General features: G+C 39.0%; 1 protein-coding gene across 1 annotated transcript; it reads left to right on the top strand.

The window, feature by feature from the left end:
• Window positions 1-359: 359 nt before the first annotated feature.
• APOOL (apolipoprotein O like) lies at window positions 360-17,330 on the top strand. The gene is made up of 9 exons (XM_062006571.1): window positions 360-729; window positions 3,983-4,087; window positions 4,691-4,810; window positions 6,366-6,420; window positions 7,264-7,362; window positions 8,435-8,526; window positions 10,042-10,128; window positions 11,418-11,574; window positions 13,257-17,330. The coding sequence occupies exons 1-9, from the start codon at window positions 718-720 to the stop codon at window positions 13,352-13,354; spliced, it is 825 nt and encodes a 274-aa protein (XP_061862555.1). The 5' UTR covers window positions 360-717; the 3' UTR covers window positions 13,355-17,330.
• The last annotated feature ends 399 nt before the right edge of the window (window positions 17,331-17,729 follow it).

The raw sequence follows: 17,729 nt of genomic DNA, 5'->3' as shown, positions 1-17,729 counted from the left end.
TTGGACAGCTGCAGCTCTGGCTGCTCGACACAGTCTTCAGTAAATAGTTCTGGGCGTTTACTTGTCAAAGCAAGTGCAGTTTGTGGTGGTTTTCCTCTTTATTTCACGAATAGTAACATCTGGGATTTTTATTTTTCTCCTTGAGACAGAACCAGTAATCTCGTATTCCAGAGTTGATGTTGTTTGGGAGAACGCTTCCTAAGAGCCAAAAGCGGGGGGGGGAAAGCAGATGCCAGTTCCTGAGAGGACTGAGGGCTCTGCTGCGGGGGAAAAAAAAAGCAGATGCCAGTTCCTGAGAGGACTGAGGGCTCTGCTGCGGGGGAAAAAAAAGCAGATGCCAGTTCCTGAGAGGACTGAGGGCTCTGCTGCGGTGAGGTCTGTGTGCGGCCTTCGACGCCAGGCACAGGCAGCACCGCTGACCGGGACCTCATGAACCGCTTCTAATGCCCTGTGGCGCGGGATTAAATAACGGTAACGGCGCGCGGTCCCTCAGAACGCCGCCAAGGCGCAGCCGCGGCTGCCTATTCGGCCACACGGCTCCTGGAACGCTCCACCGCGCCCGTCCCGCTGCCGCCGCTCCCGGGCGCCGCGGGGCGGCCTGGCCCCTCACAGCACACCCGCTGAGCGCCGCCGCGCCTGCCCGTGCCCCGCAGCCCCGCCCCCGCCGCGCCTCGGCCCTTCCCGCTCGCCGTAGCGCCGCGCGGGGCCGTCGCCAGCATGGCGGCCAAGGTGAGTGCCGCCTTGCGTGAGGGGCGGCGCTGGCTCCCGCGGCCTCGGGGGCAGCCGTGGACGCCCCGCGGGGTGTCCTGCGCTTCTTCCGCCCTCAGGGGCTCCCCGAGCTGCGCTGCCCGCCGCCCCGCCCGGCCTTGCTCCGAGACGGCCCCCGCTGGCGGGTCGCGGACGGAACGGGCCGGCCCGGGCCGCCGCGCGGGGCCATCCCCACGGCTGCTGCGGTCGGGGCGTCGCGGAGCTCGGGAGGAGCCCTGGGAGTGCACGGGACAGGCGCGATCGTCCGCTGGGCCGGCGTTCCCGCCGCCCTCCTGGGTCCCCCACGCAGCCTTTCCCCGCGTCTCAGCGCCTGTCGCCTGCACAGCTTCACCCTCCAGTGTGGGGAGACCAGGAGACCGCGGCGTCTCGGAGTGGGGACGTCCCTTCAGGCTGTAACACAGGGTTCAGATGAAGGAGTAGGAAAGGAAGAGGTCTCTATTGTTTGTCCATTGTGGAACTTGAGGTAGAATGAGCCAGTTCAAGAACTTGGTTGAATTGTACAGCTGGGAATAAAAGAAGTATTTCTCTTTTAGTTGTGCATATGCTTAGAGCTTCTGAAGCACTTTCCACCCTTACTCGAGAGATGAAATAGCGAGATAGGAACATTGCAAAGTATAGTGTCGTTATGCCATCACTAAAACAGGGATGTTAAAAATCACACTTGTTACAAACTAGTTCCTTACAAATGATCAAAGTCATGGGAATCTAAAGTGATTTTGATTAGAGAGCTAATCAGCTGTCTTTAAACTGAGGAAAGTGTACCTGTAAAGAAATATTTCAGATATTTAGACAAGTTTTCTGGCTTTTGTAGTCAAAATGATGACTGGTTTGATCCCACAGGAATCTCCATATTTATTTTTGCAAAGCATTTTAAACGTGTATATATCTGGAAAGAAAGAGGTGATGCAAATGGGGACAGCCAAAGGAAGTATCTTTCTCTCCCACACGGAGCATCAAGGTTGCTGACTTCTAGTATCTGTAATTCAGGAGATGTTTAGATCTGTGTTCATATTGAGCTCCTCTTTGGAAGATGTCACTTGGGCTCGTGTCTTTGGTAACTGCTGCTATTTAGCCCCTGTTCCCATTGGGGACTGAGTGGGTTTGGTTTGTTTGATAGGGCTTAGGTCAGAGCATTGATTCAAGTAAACACAGAACTGGTAGAGCAGAAGTGGAACTAGTGAAATTTTTAGAAAGGAGGTTAATCTATTTCTTGAATTCATTACAGCATCGTAATGAATGTAACTAAAAAAACTACAAGCTATTACAGCAATGTGTGCTAAGTAGGCTGAATTATCATATGTTTTAAATAGTTTTCTTTAAAAGTGGAGACTTTTCTTTGAAGATGGGTTCTAGCTTCCAGCTAGTGTCCATGTCCAGCAGTGCTGGGTTGGTGTCCCCCAGGCCTGTTACATGTCATCTGGAAAGGTAAAGCATTTTGGGGTGTCACTAGTGTAAATTAAGAGAATAGTACATGCTGGTCAGCATGGTTGTGTGCAGACAGTAGGCTTTGCCAGCTGAGATTTGCTTTCCTGGCAGTGCTGGAGTTGTGGGATTTTGCAGCTTCCAGCTGATGTAGCTGTGTTACAGACATTTCATAACATCAGCCTGGCCTGAAGAGAAGTGAAGGGGTTCTGTTTCTTGAGGTGAAACTAGTTCAGTCTTGCACATTTTCTTACCATTTCAATATAGAAGAAAAGTATGAAATAAATGGAAGCCAGTAGCATATTTGCAGGGTGGTGCAATAATTATGCTCATAAGAAAATTTAATGCTCCAAGGAGAGAGAAGTGGTACATTGGCTGAGAGGAGGAACATTGTGTATTAGATCATTAGTGTAGAGAAACCTTAAGTAACCCTTCCTTGCCTTAGCCTCTGAATGCAACTGAAGGGTAATTTTTAGCTTTATCATACAGCTTTCAGTTCTGGCATTGTCTGTTTGCCCCTTCCTTCTTAACAGTCGTCTTGTCACTGCAGTGTCCTCTTGTGTTCTACAGCTTTGTGTTTCACAGTGGCTGTATGATCTGAAAGCCTTGCTGTGATGATGGCACAGTTTGCTTTAGAAGTGATGGTGTTTTGCTATCTTGAATAGTTAACCTGCTTGTGATTCATGTTTGATGAACTTGAGCTAGTTCAGGTTGGTGCTTTTTAATTTCTTTGTGTTCACTGTGTTTTCATTAATACAGCTGAATACTATGGAGTAAATCCCACCCCTTTGACAGGATCTTTCCAATGGAAAGCTGAGATGACAATGAGGATGTAGTAGGGTTTTGTACAAGGGACTGAAGGTATTTCCCATAATCAAGTTGTTTTTTCCTCTTTTTCTGGCACTCTACCACCATCACCTCCATGCAGATCCTGGGAACATTTTTCATCCTTGTTCTCACATTTTTAAAGTTTCAAAAATACCTCAGGTGAAGCTAGAAAAGTCTTTACTGATACAGAAGAATCCATAATCTACCAAAGTTTCAGATGTCTCAGCATGCTGTGGCAGGTGTTCTAATACATGGTGTGTCAGCATGCTTACTGCCAGCTCTGATTGGAATCTCAAGGCAATCATTTAAAAATGATTCACATTAAGCTGTATTTGATTTTAAGCTTTGTGTAATATATGTTGATTTTTTTCCAATTTAATGTTCTGAGGAGACATCAAACTCTCAGGACCAAACCTGTGCTTCGGTAATGTACTTTGTAATGTGGCTAAGTGGAAAGGTTTAAGTGGGTGGTTCTTCATCCCAATAATTGCAGTGTATATTGATTTATTATCAACACACAGTTACCCCAAACAGACAGTAGCTGAAGCATCCTTCTGAATGGAAAGGAGATGACACTTTGTCTGATGCCATGGTGAATTCCTGTAAATAAAACTGAGGTGTGTTTTGCTGAAACAAGAGAGTCATTCACAGACTTGGAGTACCTTTATGTTGAGTAGATGAGAACTATTGTACAACTGCATGCAAACATGCAGTTCTTCCTGTTGTTTTAGTGACTCAACTGTTGTTGTCCATCATCTTTAGCTGTTTCTTTACCATTGTAATTTTAGAACCTTTCTATGGACAAAAGAAGTTTCTAAAAGTCGTGGTATTTTAAAAAGGTTTTAAAAGTGACTTCTTTAATCCCCTACTTGATCAAGTGCAATGCTATAGTAAAATCCAGACTTTACTGTTGTGAATTTTTTACTTCTGCATTAAGACTCCCTTTTTAATCTGTGTGTCCCAGGTGGCAAAGCTGGCAGCTGTGTCTTCTAGTCTGCCATTTGCATGTTTTATTGTGCATGCAGCAACAGAAAAGGAATCAAAAGGTCAGCTGGTGAAGCCAAATCAGGTAAGAATCTTACTGTTTGTCAGTCTTTAAAATAACACTAGAAGAATCTGCAGAATACCATTTTTTTCCATTAAGTTGTATTACCCAGTAAATAAAATACATAGTTAAGTAACACATGATAATAAAAATTGCCTCCTACATAACTGGCCACTGTAGCAGAAATAAAACATGAAGTGTTACAACAATAAGTTGACCTTTTTGTCTCATTTTCATTATTACATTATTTCCAGATTGAAGCCAGAAAAGTTAGAGTACAGTATTACTGATAATCATCATCTTTTTCTGTTGCACATTTTTAGTCATACATCCAAGCACCTTCCCACTATTCTTGCTTATGCTTTTTCTGAATAAAAGATATTTTTATCATACTCAGTAATTCTTCTTGGAGCCTATACAATACTTAGTTTTCATTTCTAAAGAATTACACCTTTGTGTAAAGTAAGTTTGTAAATATAAAAGGGCATCATTTGATAGAGAGATTTTGTTTGCTGTAATGGAAACACTAAGGGTTTGCAGGCTCGAAAAACACTTTTCAATGTAAGTACTAATGAGTATACAAAAGTCTCTCCCTGTAGTATACTTTAACTTTTTTTTTTTCCCCAGCTTCCAATTTACTCTCCACCACCTCTGAAATCAAAATACATTGAAGAGCAGCCTGGTCACTTGCAGAAGCAATTTTCTTCAATAAGACAGATAACTGGCCACTATATTGGATGGTGCAAGGTAAGAAATACCTGCACCCAAAGCTTCCTACAGTTCCTCACAGCACTTGACTAATCGACATTTTTAAAACAGCATTCTTCATCCCAGAGGCTTTTTTTGCAGTCCTCGTATTACCATACACCTATAATTTAAGATACAGAAATGAACCTTTCTCTCACTTTTTCTCTGCTGTGCTTATCTTATACCAGGGACCGTGTGCATTCTACTTGTTTTCCAACTCAAAAGGCAGTGAGATAAATAGGTTTCCTTCAGGCAATACTAAACTGGATCTGAGCCAACCTGCAGTATTAGATTCAGAAGTATCTCTTGGTTAACTTCTACATCAAGCCTTATGTAGGTAAATTGTTGCTAGAGGAACTGGAGACTATTAAAGAATCTGAAATTGTAGGTGAAGTCCATAGAGAGAGCGAGCTGCTTCTGAAGGGTAGGTTAAAAGATCTAATTTAGGTACTTTTAGGAAAGACAAACTGTGTGCATCCAAAGTAGCTGTTAAAGCAGGCTGTTATTAACTAGTCATCAAAAGCACATGGCAACCATGTTATTGAATATTCTGGGCTTAGAAGAAAATGTGATGCCTGTCGCCATTCTCTTTATCTGCTGGTAAATGACAACTTCACCCCGGCTGCCATTAGTATGGAGTTTCCTGCTTGTATTTGTCTCTTACAAACAAAGTAAGTCCTATTATCCGAAAAAGGCAAAGAGATCAAATAATCTTCCTGTACTTTCTTTAAATTTTCATTCCATTGGTCTGTGGGAATTTTGTCAGTCCCTACGCAGCTGCAATAATGGAGTTACCGACCTATACCAGACTTCTCCATCCTTAATCGTGGCGTGTGCCCAAGTTGCCTAGGAGAGACCTCTGGTGGTACAAGTCCTGTATTACTGCAAACTAGTGACTTCAGTGAGACAACTCAAAATGACATTCTTTTGCATCAATCTCCTAAAGGATGTGTATTTATTCAATCTGCTCAGCAATCTGAGGACAATGATATTAATAATAGCCTAGCAGAAGATTTTTTTCCTGGATAAAACCTTGTAATTAAAGAGATTGACCGCTTTGAGGTGAATAATGCAAACCAGTTGAGTACAGGTCTTAGACCAAATCAGCATTGTTTGTTTTTAGCAAAATTGAGCACCATTTTCCCAAACTAAAAGGCAAAGTCAGTTTTACTGGGCAAATCTCTCTAGGGAAGGCAAGATTGTGTTTTATAATCGAATTTTCTTATATTACACAATTGGCATCTAGACACTTTACTGTCTCACAGTTTTTTTCCTGAGATGTCCATTATGAAAGTGATCTTGCTATATTAAAAGCATTTTAAAAAATTAAATATGAGTGGAAGTTTTTTAAATGTAAATACAGTCAAAAAGGGGATAGAATCTCATCAGCTTCTGTGGAAGTGCACTGATCCGGTGCTTGTTTCTTAAGGTTATATAACACTTCTCTGTCTCATTGCATCAACTGAACCATATGTATGAACTGAGTGGCTGTGTACTGAAAACATCTACTTTTGCAAAGATTTTTAGGGTTTTTGTTGTTTTGTTTTTTTTGTAGAATGCTTTTGTCTTTGTTAAGAATGGAATAATGGATTCGATTCAGTTTGGAAAAGGTAGGCAAGTCATATGATTCTGATCTGAGCATTTTCTGTTGCTTCTTCGTGCAACTTAGAAAAATGGTTGAAACAGCAGATTCTGGTTAGAGGGAGGAGGAGTGGGAGAGGATGGAAAGGGAATGCACTGGGCTACTTTACTCAATTTGGGGGGAAAGTCCTGTTAATTGATTATGGAGTGTCATTTCTGTTCTCAAATGAGAGAAATGACAAAAAGTATTATTCATTCCTTTGATTTTTAGCTTTGCTCTTAAAATAACAGTATCAGAGAGTCGTGGATGTTGGAATTTGGATTGTCTAGTCTAGTTTACCTGCCTGAAGCAGGACCAAAGCAGGTTGCTTACATCCCTGTCCAGTCAGGCCTTGAACATCTCCAGGAATGGAAATTCACAACCTGTCTTAATGATAAAAACAACTTCTTGATTCTAGTACAAGTCACAAGCAGTATTTGCCTTCGAGTTCAGTGTCTGAAACTATGCATAAGTTCTTTTCCTTTTGGAAAGATTGGAGATTCCAAACTATGCGTTGTCTCATTTAATCTATATTAATTCACAGTAAAATAAAAACTTAAACCTGGGCTTTCTTTTTCCTTTATTAAGGACTGTCACTGTAGAGAACATAAAAGAGTAGCTTAGAGAATTTGTTAGCTTTGCTACTGCATTTTGAGGATGATGATTCTGTTTCTGTCTAACACAGACTGCAGAGTGCGCACCTGGAAAATAAAGCATCTTCGTGCAGGAACAAAAAATCCAGTCTTGGATAGTCATAATTTTACATCTTTGTTTCTTAAGTAGGAAATAAAAGGATTAATAATGACTTGCTACCCTTCTTTTTAATTCCAAGATGCTTATGTTTACCTGAGGAATCCACCGCCTGAATTTCTTCCCAAAGTCGGTGTAATTACAATATCAGGCTTAGCTGGCGTAGTGCTGGCAAGAAAAGGTAGGAGATTTTGCTTACTTTTGTTACTGCTGTGTTGAATAAGTAGCATGTAGTAATTTAATGATCAAAATATTTTTCCCGAAACTTAGAAAGCTGTGTAACTAGTATTAAAGAACAAAAAGATAATTCCTGATAAACTGAAGAGACATTATGAAGTATTTATTTTAGAAGCTGGCTAAGACCTAACAGAGAAGAATTAGTCATTTTTAATGGTGGAGTCAGCAGAAATTCAAAGGAGGACACTAGTTTGTTCAATATTGGTTTTCAAAAACAGTGTGTGTAGGGCAGGAAACAGGAGATGAAAGGTTACTGAATATAGTGAAAACAAGAAATTAGAGGGAAGAAGCAAAAAAACATTACTATTTGGCTAAGAGGTACAAGAGAATACATATCAGAAGGCACAGTTTCAGCAGCTTTGAAGCTGTAATTTAATAGGTAGAGTAATTCAATGGATAAAGCTGTCTCTCATTTCAAGATAAATATTTGAGGAGTGATACATAAACTGCCAGAAAATGTTGTTCAGAAATGTTAGTCTGTAGTACCCAAGTGTCTATTTCACAAAGTAAATGTGTTAATACCAGCAGATCAGTAAAAGCACTCTTCTTGGGTCCCTGTCCCTCTTTGGTGGACAGATTATTTTTTTAAAATGCTTTGGTTTGAGAATTTGTCATCAGGGCTCCTCGTCAACAAACACGAACCTGAACCTGGCACAGAGAGGCCTCAGTTTCCAGGCTCCTGGCTGCTCCAAAGGCTGCAGTCCCAGTCCTCAAGAGTGCACGTGGAGCTAGTGAGGAACCACAGCAACTCCTAAATAACACAGACGTTTGACTCATTTTCTACAGTATTGGAAAAATCTAGTTTGGGATTATTTCTCAGTCAATAAACCTGTGTACCTCCTGCAAATGTGACTGTACTAAAGTGTTGATCACACCCTGTATTCTCTTCAGCCATCGTGGGTCTGAGTTTCATATTAACAGAGGTTAGGAGTTAAACAAATGCTTTTAATTGTTACAGCTGCTTAGCTTTACATTTTATTAGTGTCTAATTATTGAAAATACTTGGCTTTATACAGATTCTAGATTTAAGAAAATTGCTTATCCATTGGGACTTACTACTTTGGGAGTTTCTGTTTGTTACCCAGCGCAGTCAGTCGTAATTGCTAAGGTAAGTTTACTTGTATCTTAGTATTGAAATAACAGTTAATTTAGTCGTAGCATTCCCATTTCATCTGAATGAAGCATCCTGAGACTGGGAGTCGGAATTCACATTCAACTTCATTGAAACATATAATGCATCACAGGTGTTAATTGTACAACTATAAGAAGTGAATAATGTAAAGATGCAGTTGCATAGCCTCTCAATTTTAATCCTCATTTCACAGACAAATTAACATGATTTTATCTTGATGAAATAAAAGTATTTTTTTTTTAAAGCCATGCCAAACCTGATAAATGTTCAGTTTGAGATACAAGAGATGCAATTGTACAGTTGGAATTCCTTGTTTTCCTGTTACTATTGTCTTGCAGTTGTCTACCTGATAAAAATATCTTAGCTGTTTATGTAGAGCAGAGCTCTAAGCAGAGAGCTCAATAAGCAGAGCTTTTATTTTGCAAGGAAGAGTTGTTTACACACAGTACTTTTCTACACAAAAAGTCCATTGAAAAGCAGGATATAAAGTCCACATGTCTCTTCCTTCTCTGTACAGCGTTTCCCTGTTTAGAAGAGCACATACTGCTTCAGAAGAATTCTTCATAGTTGCTTGATGGACTTTGTATTTATACATAGTTTCAGAACTGCACTTCTGTGTTAAATTGCTGCTATAGGAAAATTCAATTTAGTTACTTGTGTTGGGTTCCAGGGCCTATTGAACTTGTCAGATTTAAGTTTTGACAGAAAGACTTGTGGCACATTATCCTGAATTTGGATTGGAAAAACTGCTGTTGAATCTTCCTCCAGCTCTCCACTATGCTGAATTGGTGGTGGTTGTTGGTAGTTTCAGTGAGGCAGTGGTTTGGTGTTTTATATTTAGGAAAGTGCCGTGTACCGCTAAGGCTGGTGCTGTGGCTGCAGTCCTTGGACAACTGATGAACAGATACATTGGGATTTTTCTTATGTAAAAAATCAATGAGGATTATGTTTTCTCAAGAGGCAGTGAGGTTTGTCAGATTGTTGTCATAAGACTTAAATGTCAGGGTTAGGAAATGGAGCAGCAAATAAGAATGCTGTGTTGTACATTATGACTTATCTCAGGCAGCTAAATCCTTGTTTCCTGTCTCCTTACATTGCATACCGCCTTTTATACAATCTGTGATTGTTGCAGCTTTGACATATTCTGTTTGTACAGAGCATTTGTAAAGGTACTTACTCCATAGTTATGCAGTATTGTAGAGTCACTTTTTGGAAACAGACTGAAGGATTTGGCCTTTTGTGAAGCTGCTCACTAACATGGGCCAGGTTGTCTTTTGGGGCTTTTTCCTTTTGTCTAATATTACTGTAATCATTATTTAGGATTTGCTTGATGTAATAGAAGTATACTTGAAGAGCAGATGATTAGATTATTTTAGTATGAGGTTGAGCATGTTCTCATGCAAATAAGCTGCATTTCATTTGAATGATCTGGGTGTGTCAATACTTTTAAGGCTGTTGTTAAATTACATTTTTCTTTAAAAAAAAAAATAGGTAGCAGGGAAGAAGTTATTTTCTGCAAGCCACCAGACCTATGAAGCTGTGAGGTCACTGTGGGCAAAAAAGGAAGATGTCACCAAGGTAGGTTTCCTGAAGCAATGGCTAACTCATGAAGTCAAAGACAGAAAAAAGTAAACAAGAAGGTGAAAAATACTGATACTGTTTAAAGTTACTGATTGTGTCAAGTGAGGCACAACCCCTACTCTGATATTTTTATAATTTCAGTGTTTAATTAATGTCATCTTTGTTACATCCTGAGACCAATAAATCCTGAGATTCCCTATGTAGTCCCACAAAACATGCAACAGGCACAAGAGAAGACTGAGTTTCTCTTACTAGTCGTTCTTGATCTTGACAAAAGTAATCCATTCTGATTCAAGCTTTGGTCCTAAGCAGACCACTGAGTTTTAAGGTCAAGACACACACAATTACATTAGGTGTGACCGGTGTGTTCTTCAACATATCCATGAAGGAAATTCCACAGCCCTTCCAGGTACTCTGTTCTAATTATCCTGTGATAGAAGTTGTCCATATCTGGTTATGTTTTTCCTGCTTGTCCTGTCCTCATAGCAGCCACAATGAATAAATGATCAGTAACTTATTTATATTGACCTATTACATATGGAAACCTTGTGGTGGTTTTTGACATTATCTTCTCCTTACTATAAGCTTTTCTCATAGAGCAGGCTTTCCTGCTCGTATGTAACTCTCGTTCTCCTATGAGGTTTCTCTAATTTCTCCTTTTTCTGTTCTTAGAAGGTTTTTGTGTGTGGTTTTAGATGTTTGTTTTTTAAGTGAAGTGGTCAAAATAGGACGTAGTAAACCAGCTGAGGCTTTGCCAGCACTAGGTAAAGGAGAATATTAACCTCCTGTATATTACATGTGGAATTCGGGTCGGTACGTCCCACAATTAAGTATGTTTTTTTCTGCAACCTGAAAGGGCTTTTCCCTAATGCAATTTATAAACTCATGACAAAAAGATTCTTTTTACTTACCTGAATAAAATTTCAGCTTTGCAGTCCTCACCTTTTATTATGGTGAAAAAGCACAATTGGAACTCTGACTTGGTAAAATGAGATTCAGGCAAATGTCTTTAAACTGGCGGCAAAAAAAGAATTGATGCGGTAAAGGTAGTTTCTGTTAATGTTTTTTACCCCCAACTGCAGCCTGTTCCCAAAACATTACATGCATTTTATTTGTTCTGGCTGTGTCCCTTGCATATAGCTAACTTTAACATACTGATTGAATGTAATTGCATGATGTGATGTCTGAAATAATTTCATAAGCTTTCAGACTTGAAAGGCATGTATTTCAATAATGTATTAAGCATCTACTAATGTGCATATTTTTTATTAATGTTTGGTTCACAGCTGCAGCAAGAGTCAAAATCAGTTACACGAGAAGATAAGAAAAAGAAAGAGATTTCTAGTACAAATCCTGACTCTGCTATTGCATCAAGATCATTCAACAGAACAGAGTCTTCTCCAGTAGAGTCTTGGAGTAGTCAAGATCCAGTGCCTTCATCAGGTGAATTAAAGGTTTCAAATATAGTCTGAGTGACTTGCAAATGCAATTACTTAATTTTGTAGTTACCCTTGCTTTACAACAGAGCAGACTGTCACAGCATATTATTCTTGAGAATATATTTTACACTCCGTCATTTAATATGTACTTCAGACCCTCGGGGGGGGTGATCATTTTCTCACCGTGGAACTTGACACAGTATCAGAAATCTCTCAATAACATCTTCTTTCATTCCTTGTGGTCTGAACCATATCCCCTATTGTTGGCAATGAGGTGGTATCATCGAGTACTTCTGTTAAATGCCTACATAAAATTATCTTTCTGTTGTCAGAATACTCTTAAGGGTAATTTAAAGGATCACTGCTTGTTTTTTGTGAAAACAGCTGATTTGAGTTAGTCTTCATTTCTCTGCACGGGTTCTGTATCTTCAGATACTGGTAGGAGAGGAATGTGTAACATAGAGGTGAAGCACTGGATTTTATTTTGCCAGGTTTTTTGTAGTGCTGTCCTTTGTGCATCTGAAGTGGTTGGGATAATCAACCAGATCACGTAACAGCATATTTAACATACAAATATTTTGATAGACCAATCAGTAAGAGAAATAGTGGAATTACCTGTTAAAGTCAAACTAAATTTGGTTTAAAATATTATTACCTTTTGTAGGAGCAATTTCCAAATTCTACTCTTCACTTAAACTCACTCACTACTTTTGATTGTATTCTTTACCAGAACGTTTTTTTCTGGAAAGCAAGCAGAACATATTTGGATGGGCTTTTTATTGTTTTTCCCTTTATTTTCACTACAATATACAGTCACATCTTTCTTCGCTTTGCATCTGTATTTATTCTGGTTTATTTTGTAGAATGCTTTGATCACATTCCCTTTAGGCCAGACTGACTTTAATGATTTTATGTATATAGATATCTGTCATGGGTGGAATTAGTTCATGTCGCTGATACAGCCAAAAATGTCCATGCCCTAAATGAATCTCTATTATCCGAGATGTTTGTTTTCACTAGTTCAAATGGGGCAAAGCTTTCAGCAGAACACAACACCCTTTGTTAAACCAACTGAAGTAGCTGAAAAAGAACCAGACTAGTCATAGGAAGCACAGTCTGAGAAAACCTGTCTTAGATCCTCTGAAATTACTGTATCATTACATACATCTATGTCTGTGTATTGTCATTCAGGATGAATATGAGGGCTCAGTGTTTTAGTAAACTTTGTTGATTGGTTTTGGAAGTCACAAAGAGAAACTAGCCAAGAGTGTTGGTCTTAATCTGGAATTCAGGGAGGATACTGATTCAGTTAGCTTTGGGAGACAGCTGTGCTCCTGGGAGCAGTGGGGAAAGAAAGACTGGAGGCTTTTTTTTCACATCCCAAACATTCCTTTCTTTCTCTTGTGTAGAGCAAAGTATCACTATTTCTTCTCTCTCTCTGCTATGTTCAGGAAGTATTAAAGTACAGAGAGTAGGAGGAAGGCCTGCTCTCCATCCAGTGCTGTGTGCCAATAATTACATGCCTTCATTGTCCTACATCACTTACAGTTTTAACTGGAACATATTTCGATGTCTTGTGTTTGGTAATAAAGAATTCTTAGTATGTGCCAATAAATTTTTGGGGTTTTTTTTCCACAGTTCAAATATGTGTATATTTTTAATTAATTTCTTTCATATCTCTAACAGGAGCAGTGAAGAAACCAAAATTTAAGCCTGATCCAAAACTTATGGACCATGGTCAGTCCAGCCCAGAAGATGTGGATATGTACAGTACTAGAAGCTAAGAGAAATCTACCTACAAGTCTTTGCAAAGTATTACAGATAGGGGAAAGGGAAGAAGGGAAGAAATAATCCTTATAATATATACTCTGTGAGATATAATTTAATCAGGTATTTTCTTATAACCTAATTTGTATTATTGACTTACATTATTCTGTTTAGTGAATATTTTGTTCCTCACTACTTACAAGCTGTGGGAATTCACTCATTTTCAATGTCATTAGTGAGACACTGAGAAAATGAGATTTGTCAATGTCTTCTCACAATGAGGTTTGTCCATGCCAAGCTTGTTAATAAATGTTGCTTCACAAAGGATGTTTGAAAATGTCAACACATCTTTATACTTTGGCTCAGATATTCATTGATCTGAAAGAAGAGTGATGGATGGAGTTTGCAGAGGCTTCATTGTCTTTTTTTTTCTTTCAGCTCTGAAATGAAGTGCAGCTTACAGGACTGAGTATCTTTAAAGTCAGTTGTTATACAAATAGCATCATCTTTTATTGCTTGTATAAACAAAGCACTTTCTGGTTTTCATTGCAAATTTGTTATCTGCCGCTTTCAGGAAGGTGAATGGAAACAGCTTCTTGTCCTGCGTGCTTCTTGTGTATTTACATGTACTTCAGTTTTTCCCAACTAATCTCTAAAAACATCCATTAATTTCATCTACTTTTGTATGCAAATTGCTTAATCGATGAAACTGATACTGTTTGAATTCACACAGAATGCCTTAGCCGTGTTTAGGAAGTTGGAAATGTAGTTTTGAGGTTCAAAGTGCTGACAAATATTAAAAGTACAGAAGCAATGGGCAGGCAACTTTTTCTTCCCAGAAGTTCATATCCAATAGTCACTGGTCTTGGTAGGATTTCGGTGAAATACTTTTTTCTGTAGGAATGAAATTAGAAATTGATTGTTTCCTGGATGAAGCTTTCAAACACTGCCTTTATCATTGCATGTATCACACTACTCCTGTTCATCATTTCCCTTCATTGTAAGGGTTGGAATAGATCTGATGGTCTTGAATGAGAAGGCAACTCATTATCAGTTCCTGCTGATAATCAGCCCACTGCCTAGAGGTAATCTCATCTGTATCTACTGTGGCACTTCCCTAATATATAAACTGCAAAAAGCTACTGTGCTGGTAGTTTGTCCTTCGATCTGTTGAATTCTTTCACCTTTCAATTAATGAAAATGTGTGCTTTGTCATCAAGGTGAGGAGGGAAGTAAGGACAAACTGGTTGGAAAAGTTATACCTGAAAATAAATTCTGCTGCATATGAATCTGTTCTCAGCACTGAGATATGAAGGATTATTTGCTCCTAGTCTCCATAAGAAGAGATCTTGCAACCTCATTCCTTCTAAGGCTGCTAAGGCAAAAGGAAATAACTAGTGAAATACAGGTAAACAGTATTCCTAGTGTCATTGTGGGACTGGGAGTAGTTGTGAGGAGGCAGTGCACCATAGAATGTGCACAAGGCACAAATGATGAATGAGCAAAAGAATGAGGCTTTTATGATGGTTCAGAAACAGATAAGTATTGATATTTCGGAATCTAAATATCAGGCAAAGTGTTGGACTTTTTTAGAGTCCAGCCTTTAGAAAGGTGAAGTCAGGAAATGTGAAGTCTAAAGAAGAATTCTAGTAGTTAAACTTGCTTGGGACAGATGAATTGGAATTTCATGTGGTTTGTTTCTTTAATCATCTTTTAAGGCCCAGGAAACAGTCAGAATTCAGGCAGCAATCAGAGGATATTAGTTCAGTCTTCACAGAGCTCCTGGGCAAGACACACTTAGTGATCCATCACAGAGAGATGAGTAGAAGAATTAGATGACTGGGCTTCATATACCATTTCCAAGGAAACAGTTGAAGACATAAGGCAGGAAGTGAAAATGTTTGTGAAGAAAATATCGTTTTCAGGCGCAAGACTGGATAGGAGAAATTGACTGGGAAAAAAATGATCCATCTCTCTTTGATCAGATTCTGGATAAAAAACACAGGAAAAAACATCTGCTCTGCTCCCAGATTCTGTTTAAATTCCAGCATGTCCTTTGATATGCTACCAGAGGAAGTCAGACAGCAAGGTAAGGTGATGCAGGTTTGCATGGATTTTGTAGGTGTTTACTGTGGGGATATTTTTCAGTACATGGTGGAAAACTATGCACAGGAATTAGTCTTCTTGGAGCAGGGAGAGAAGTTATCTTGGATAGCTGCTGAGGAACAAGTATGTCTGCCCTTTCCAGGCAGGAGTGGGCCTTACAAAACTGCTCTCTACCTGCAATGCCAAAAGATAGTCTGGCCCTATTTTAAGGGCATGACGACTCAAATCTCATGATAAAAATGAAAATGTGTGGTCTGAAAAAGGTATATCAGACTCCTTGGAGATTAGACCATCAAGAATTGGATGTTTCATCCAAGCAGTGTGTATTACAACCCCTGATTTTACAAGAAGTTCATGCTGTAAATGGACATGATACACAAAGCTGTCTTTAGGCTGTATTTCAGTCTCAGACCACTCAGAATTGTAATAGAACTACACCTTAGAGTGAAATCATCATTCAGAAGATTGAAATACATTTTCTGGGACTTAATTATTGCTCCTGCCCACTTTGACAAATGAACAGCATGAGCAATACAGATCTAGAGCTCATAAAATTGCATGCTGTGTCACCAGCTCTTGGTGGACAAGAGGAATGAGCCTGAACAGGCTTACTCCAGTACAAGGTTTGCCTACTACTGCCACTTTTTAGTTTAGTTTTTCTGTTGGTTGAGATTTCTCTTGTAGAGCAATGAGGAAATTGTTTGTTTGTTTTCTATTGACACTTTTTGTTTAATATCCTCACATAGTTGAAAAGCTGGGACTAAAATTAGGGGCTTGAGTTTTGGCACTGAGACAGCTGTAGCTCAACATGACTGTTTCCTTATCTGCAGCCAAAGAAAATGGGACAAAAAAAGTATGAAAAGTTTTGTGTCCCATCTGGGTGTGTTCTGTGTTTTTGGGAAGACCGTAACTAATCTGTCAGTTGGTATTTGTCTGTCTGTCCTGAAGCATAGATTTATTAGTAATGGGAAAGATTTTTTTTACTAAAACTCGGAATATGATATAATAGTTCATTGCTAACATAAACCTGTATTAGTCATTGTCCACCCATGTGAGACACATCATGAGAGAATTTTCTAAAGGTACCAAAAAATAGTCGGGTTATAGAGAAATTTGGAATGTATTTGCTGAAATCAAGGCTGTCCAAGTCGGGTTACTAATTGCTGTAAAAATATTGGGATGGTGACTGAATCTGTGTTACTCAGCTGCCATTCTATGAAGTGGTTCTCTGTCAAATCTTAAAAAGGTGCCTGCTGTCTCTTCAGGCAGCTGAACCTCCGTGTTTGCTGTGATACTCTACAAATGTCTTGTTCCAGGTAACTGCAAGGAACTGTAGCCACATGCCTGTATTAATAATTTATGGTAAAGGTGCTACGTAATGGCTTTTACAAAACAAATTCAAATGTATGTTATTCTATGCTTTTGAGTCCTCATTATAAATACACGTGCCTGACGTGATCTCTTTAACTCAGACCCAGTGTGCAACCCTGTTAAGCACTGGAAAGGTAACTAATGTACATAGCAAAAATTGCATTGCCAGACATGGTTTTACTAATTTATAGTGAAACACTTGGAAATGCCTCTCAAATGTATCATTAGTAGGTCACTTAAAGGTTTTTTCATAATGCAATAATACAGTAAGACAAAGAATGTGTGCTACCATTTTTATATGATGTAAGTTATGTATTTGTGAAAAATACAATGTCTTAAAGAACTGGGTCATGTGATATTTTATAATATAGAAATAGTGTTATCTGAATGCATGTTTTTATTTATGATTGATTGTATTGGGTATATTGAAATCTGGAACATGTTGATAACAATTTTTTATTTACATGAAACTGATTCTGATACTTTATTTTGTCATATTGTCTGAAGCACCTGAAAATAAAGGGTAATAAGATACTTTTAAAAAGTCATTTTAACTTTTGTATGTTGTCTTATCTCTAGGGAAAACTGTCAATTCCTTTTGTCTAAAGAACAGTTTAAAAGCTAATATGGAAACACAACTAAGTGACAACTGTTTCACTGATGCTGGGGAAACAACTTCACCTCTTAACTACTGAAACACACATTCTTGGAGGAAATCACCAAAGTATCATGCAGAACATACCAACACTCAGCATTCAGTTGTTTATGCATCTTATATTTTGAGAAGTGCTTTCATTTTCTTGGTAATCTCTTCTAAAGAATGCTGTAGCTCAGAACCTGGAGAAAAGATGCCTTTGTCCATACCAGAGGAATGGCACATTTCTAAAAGAATGAGGCAGGTAGCAAATACATTTA

This window comes from Colius striatus, chromosome 13, assembly GCF_028858725.1.
Source record: "Colius striatus isolate bColStr4 chromosome 13, bColStr4.1.hap1, whole genome shotgun sequence".
In the NCBI taxonomy this organism is placed as follows: domain Eukaryota; kingdom Metazoa; phylum Chordata; class Aves; order Coliiformes; family Coliidae; genus Colius; species Colius striatus.
Note: the sequence above shows the minus strand (reverse complement) of the source record. Positions and strands in the feature narration are given on the sequence as shown.

Bases quoted from the DNA above. Each gene is read 5' to 3' on its own strand.
- APOOL (XM_062006571.1), top strand. The intron at 7,363-8,434 runs GTAGGAGATTTT...GGCTTTATACAG, and splicing joins CGTAGTGCTGGCAAGAAAAG to ATTCTAGATTTAAGAAAATT. The intron at 10,129-11,417 runs GTAGGTTTCCTG...TTTGGTTCACAG, and splicing joins AAAAGGAAGATGTCACCAAG to CTGCAGCAAGAGTCAAAATC.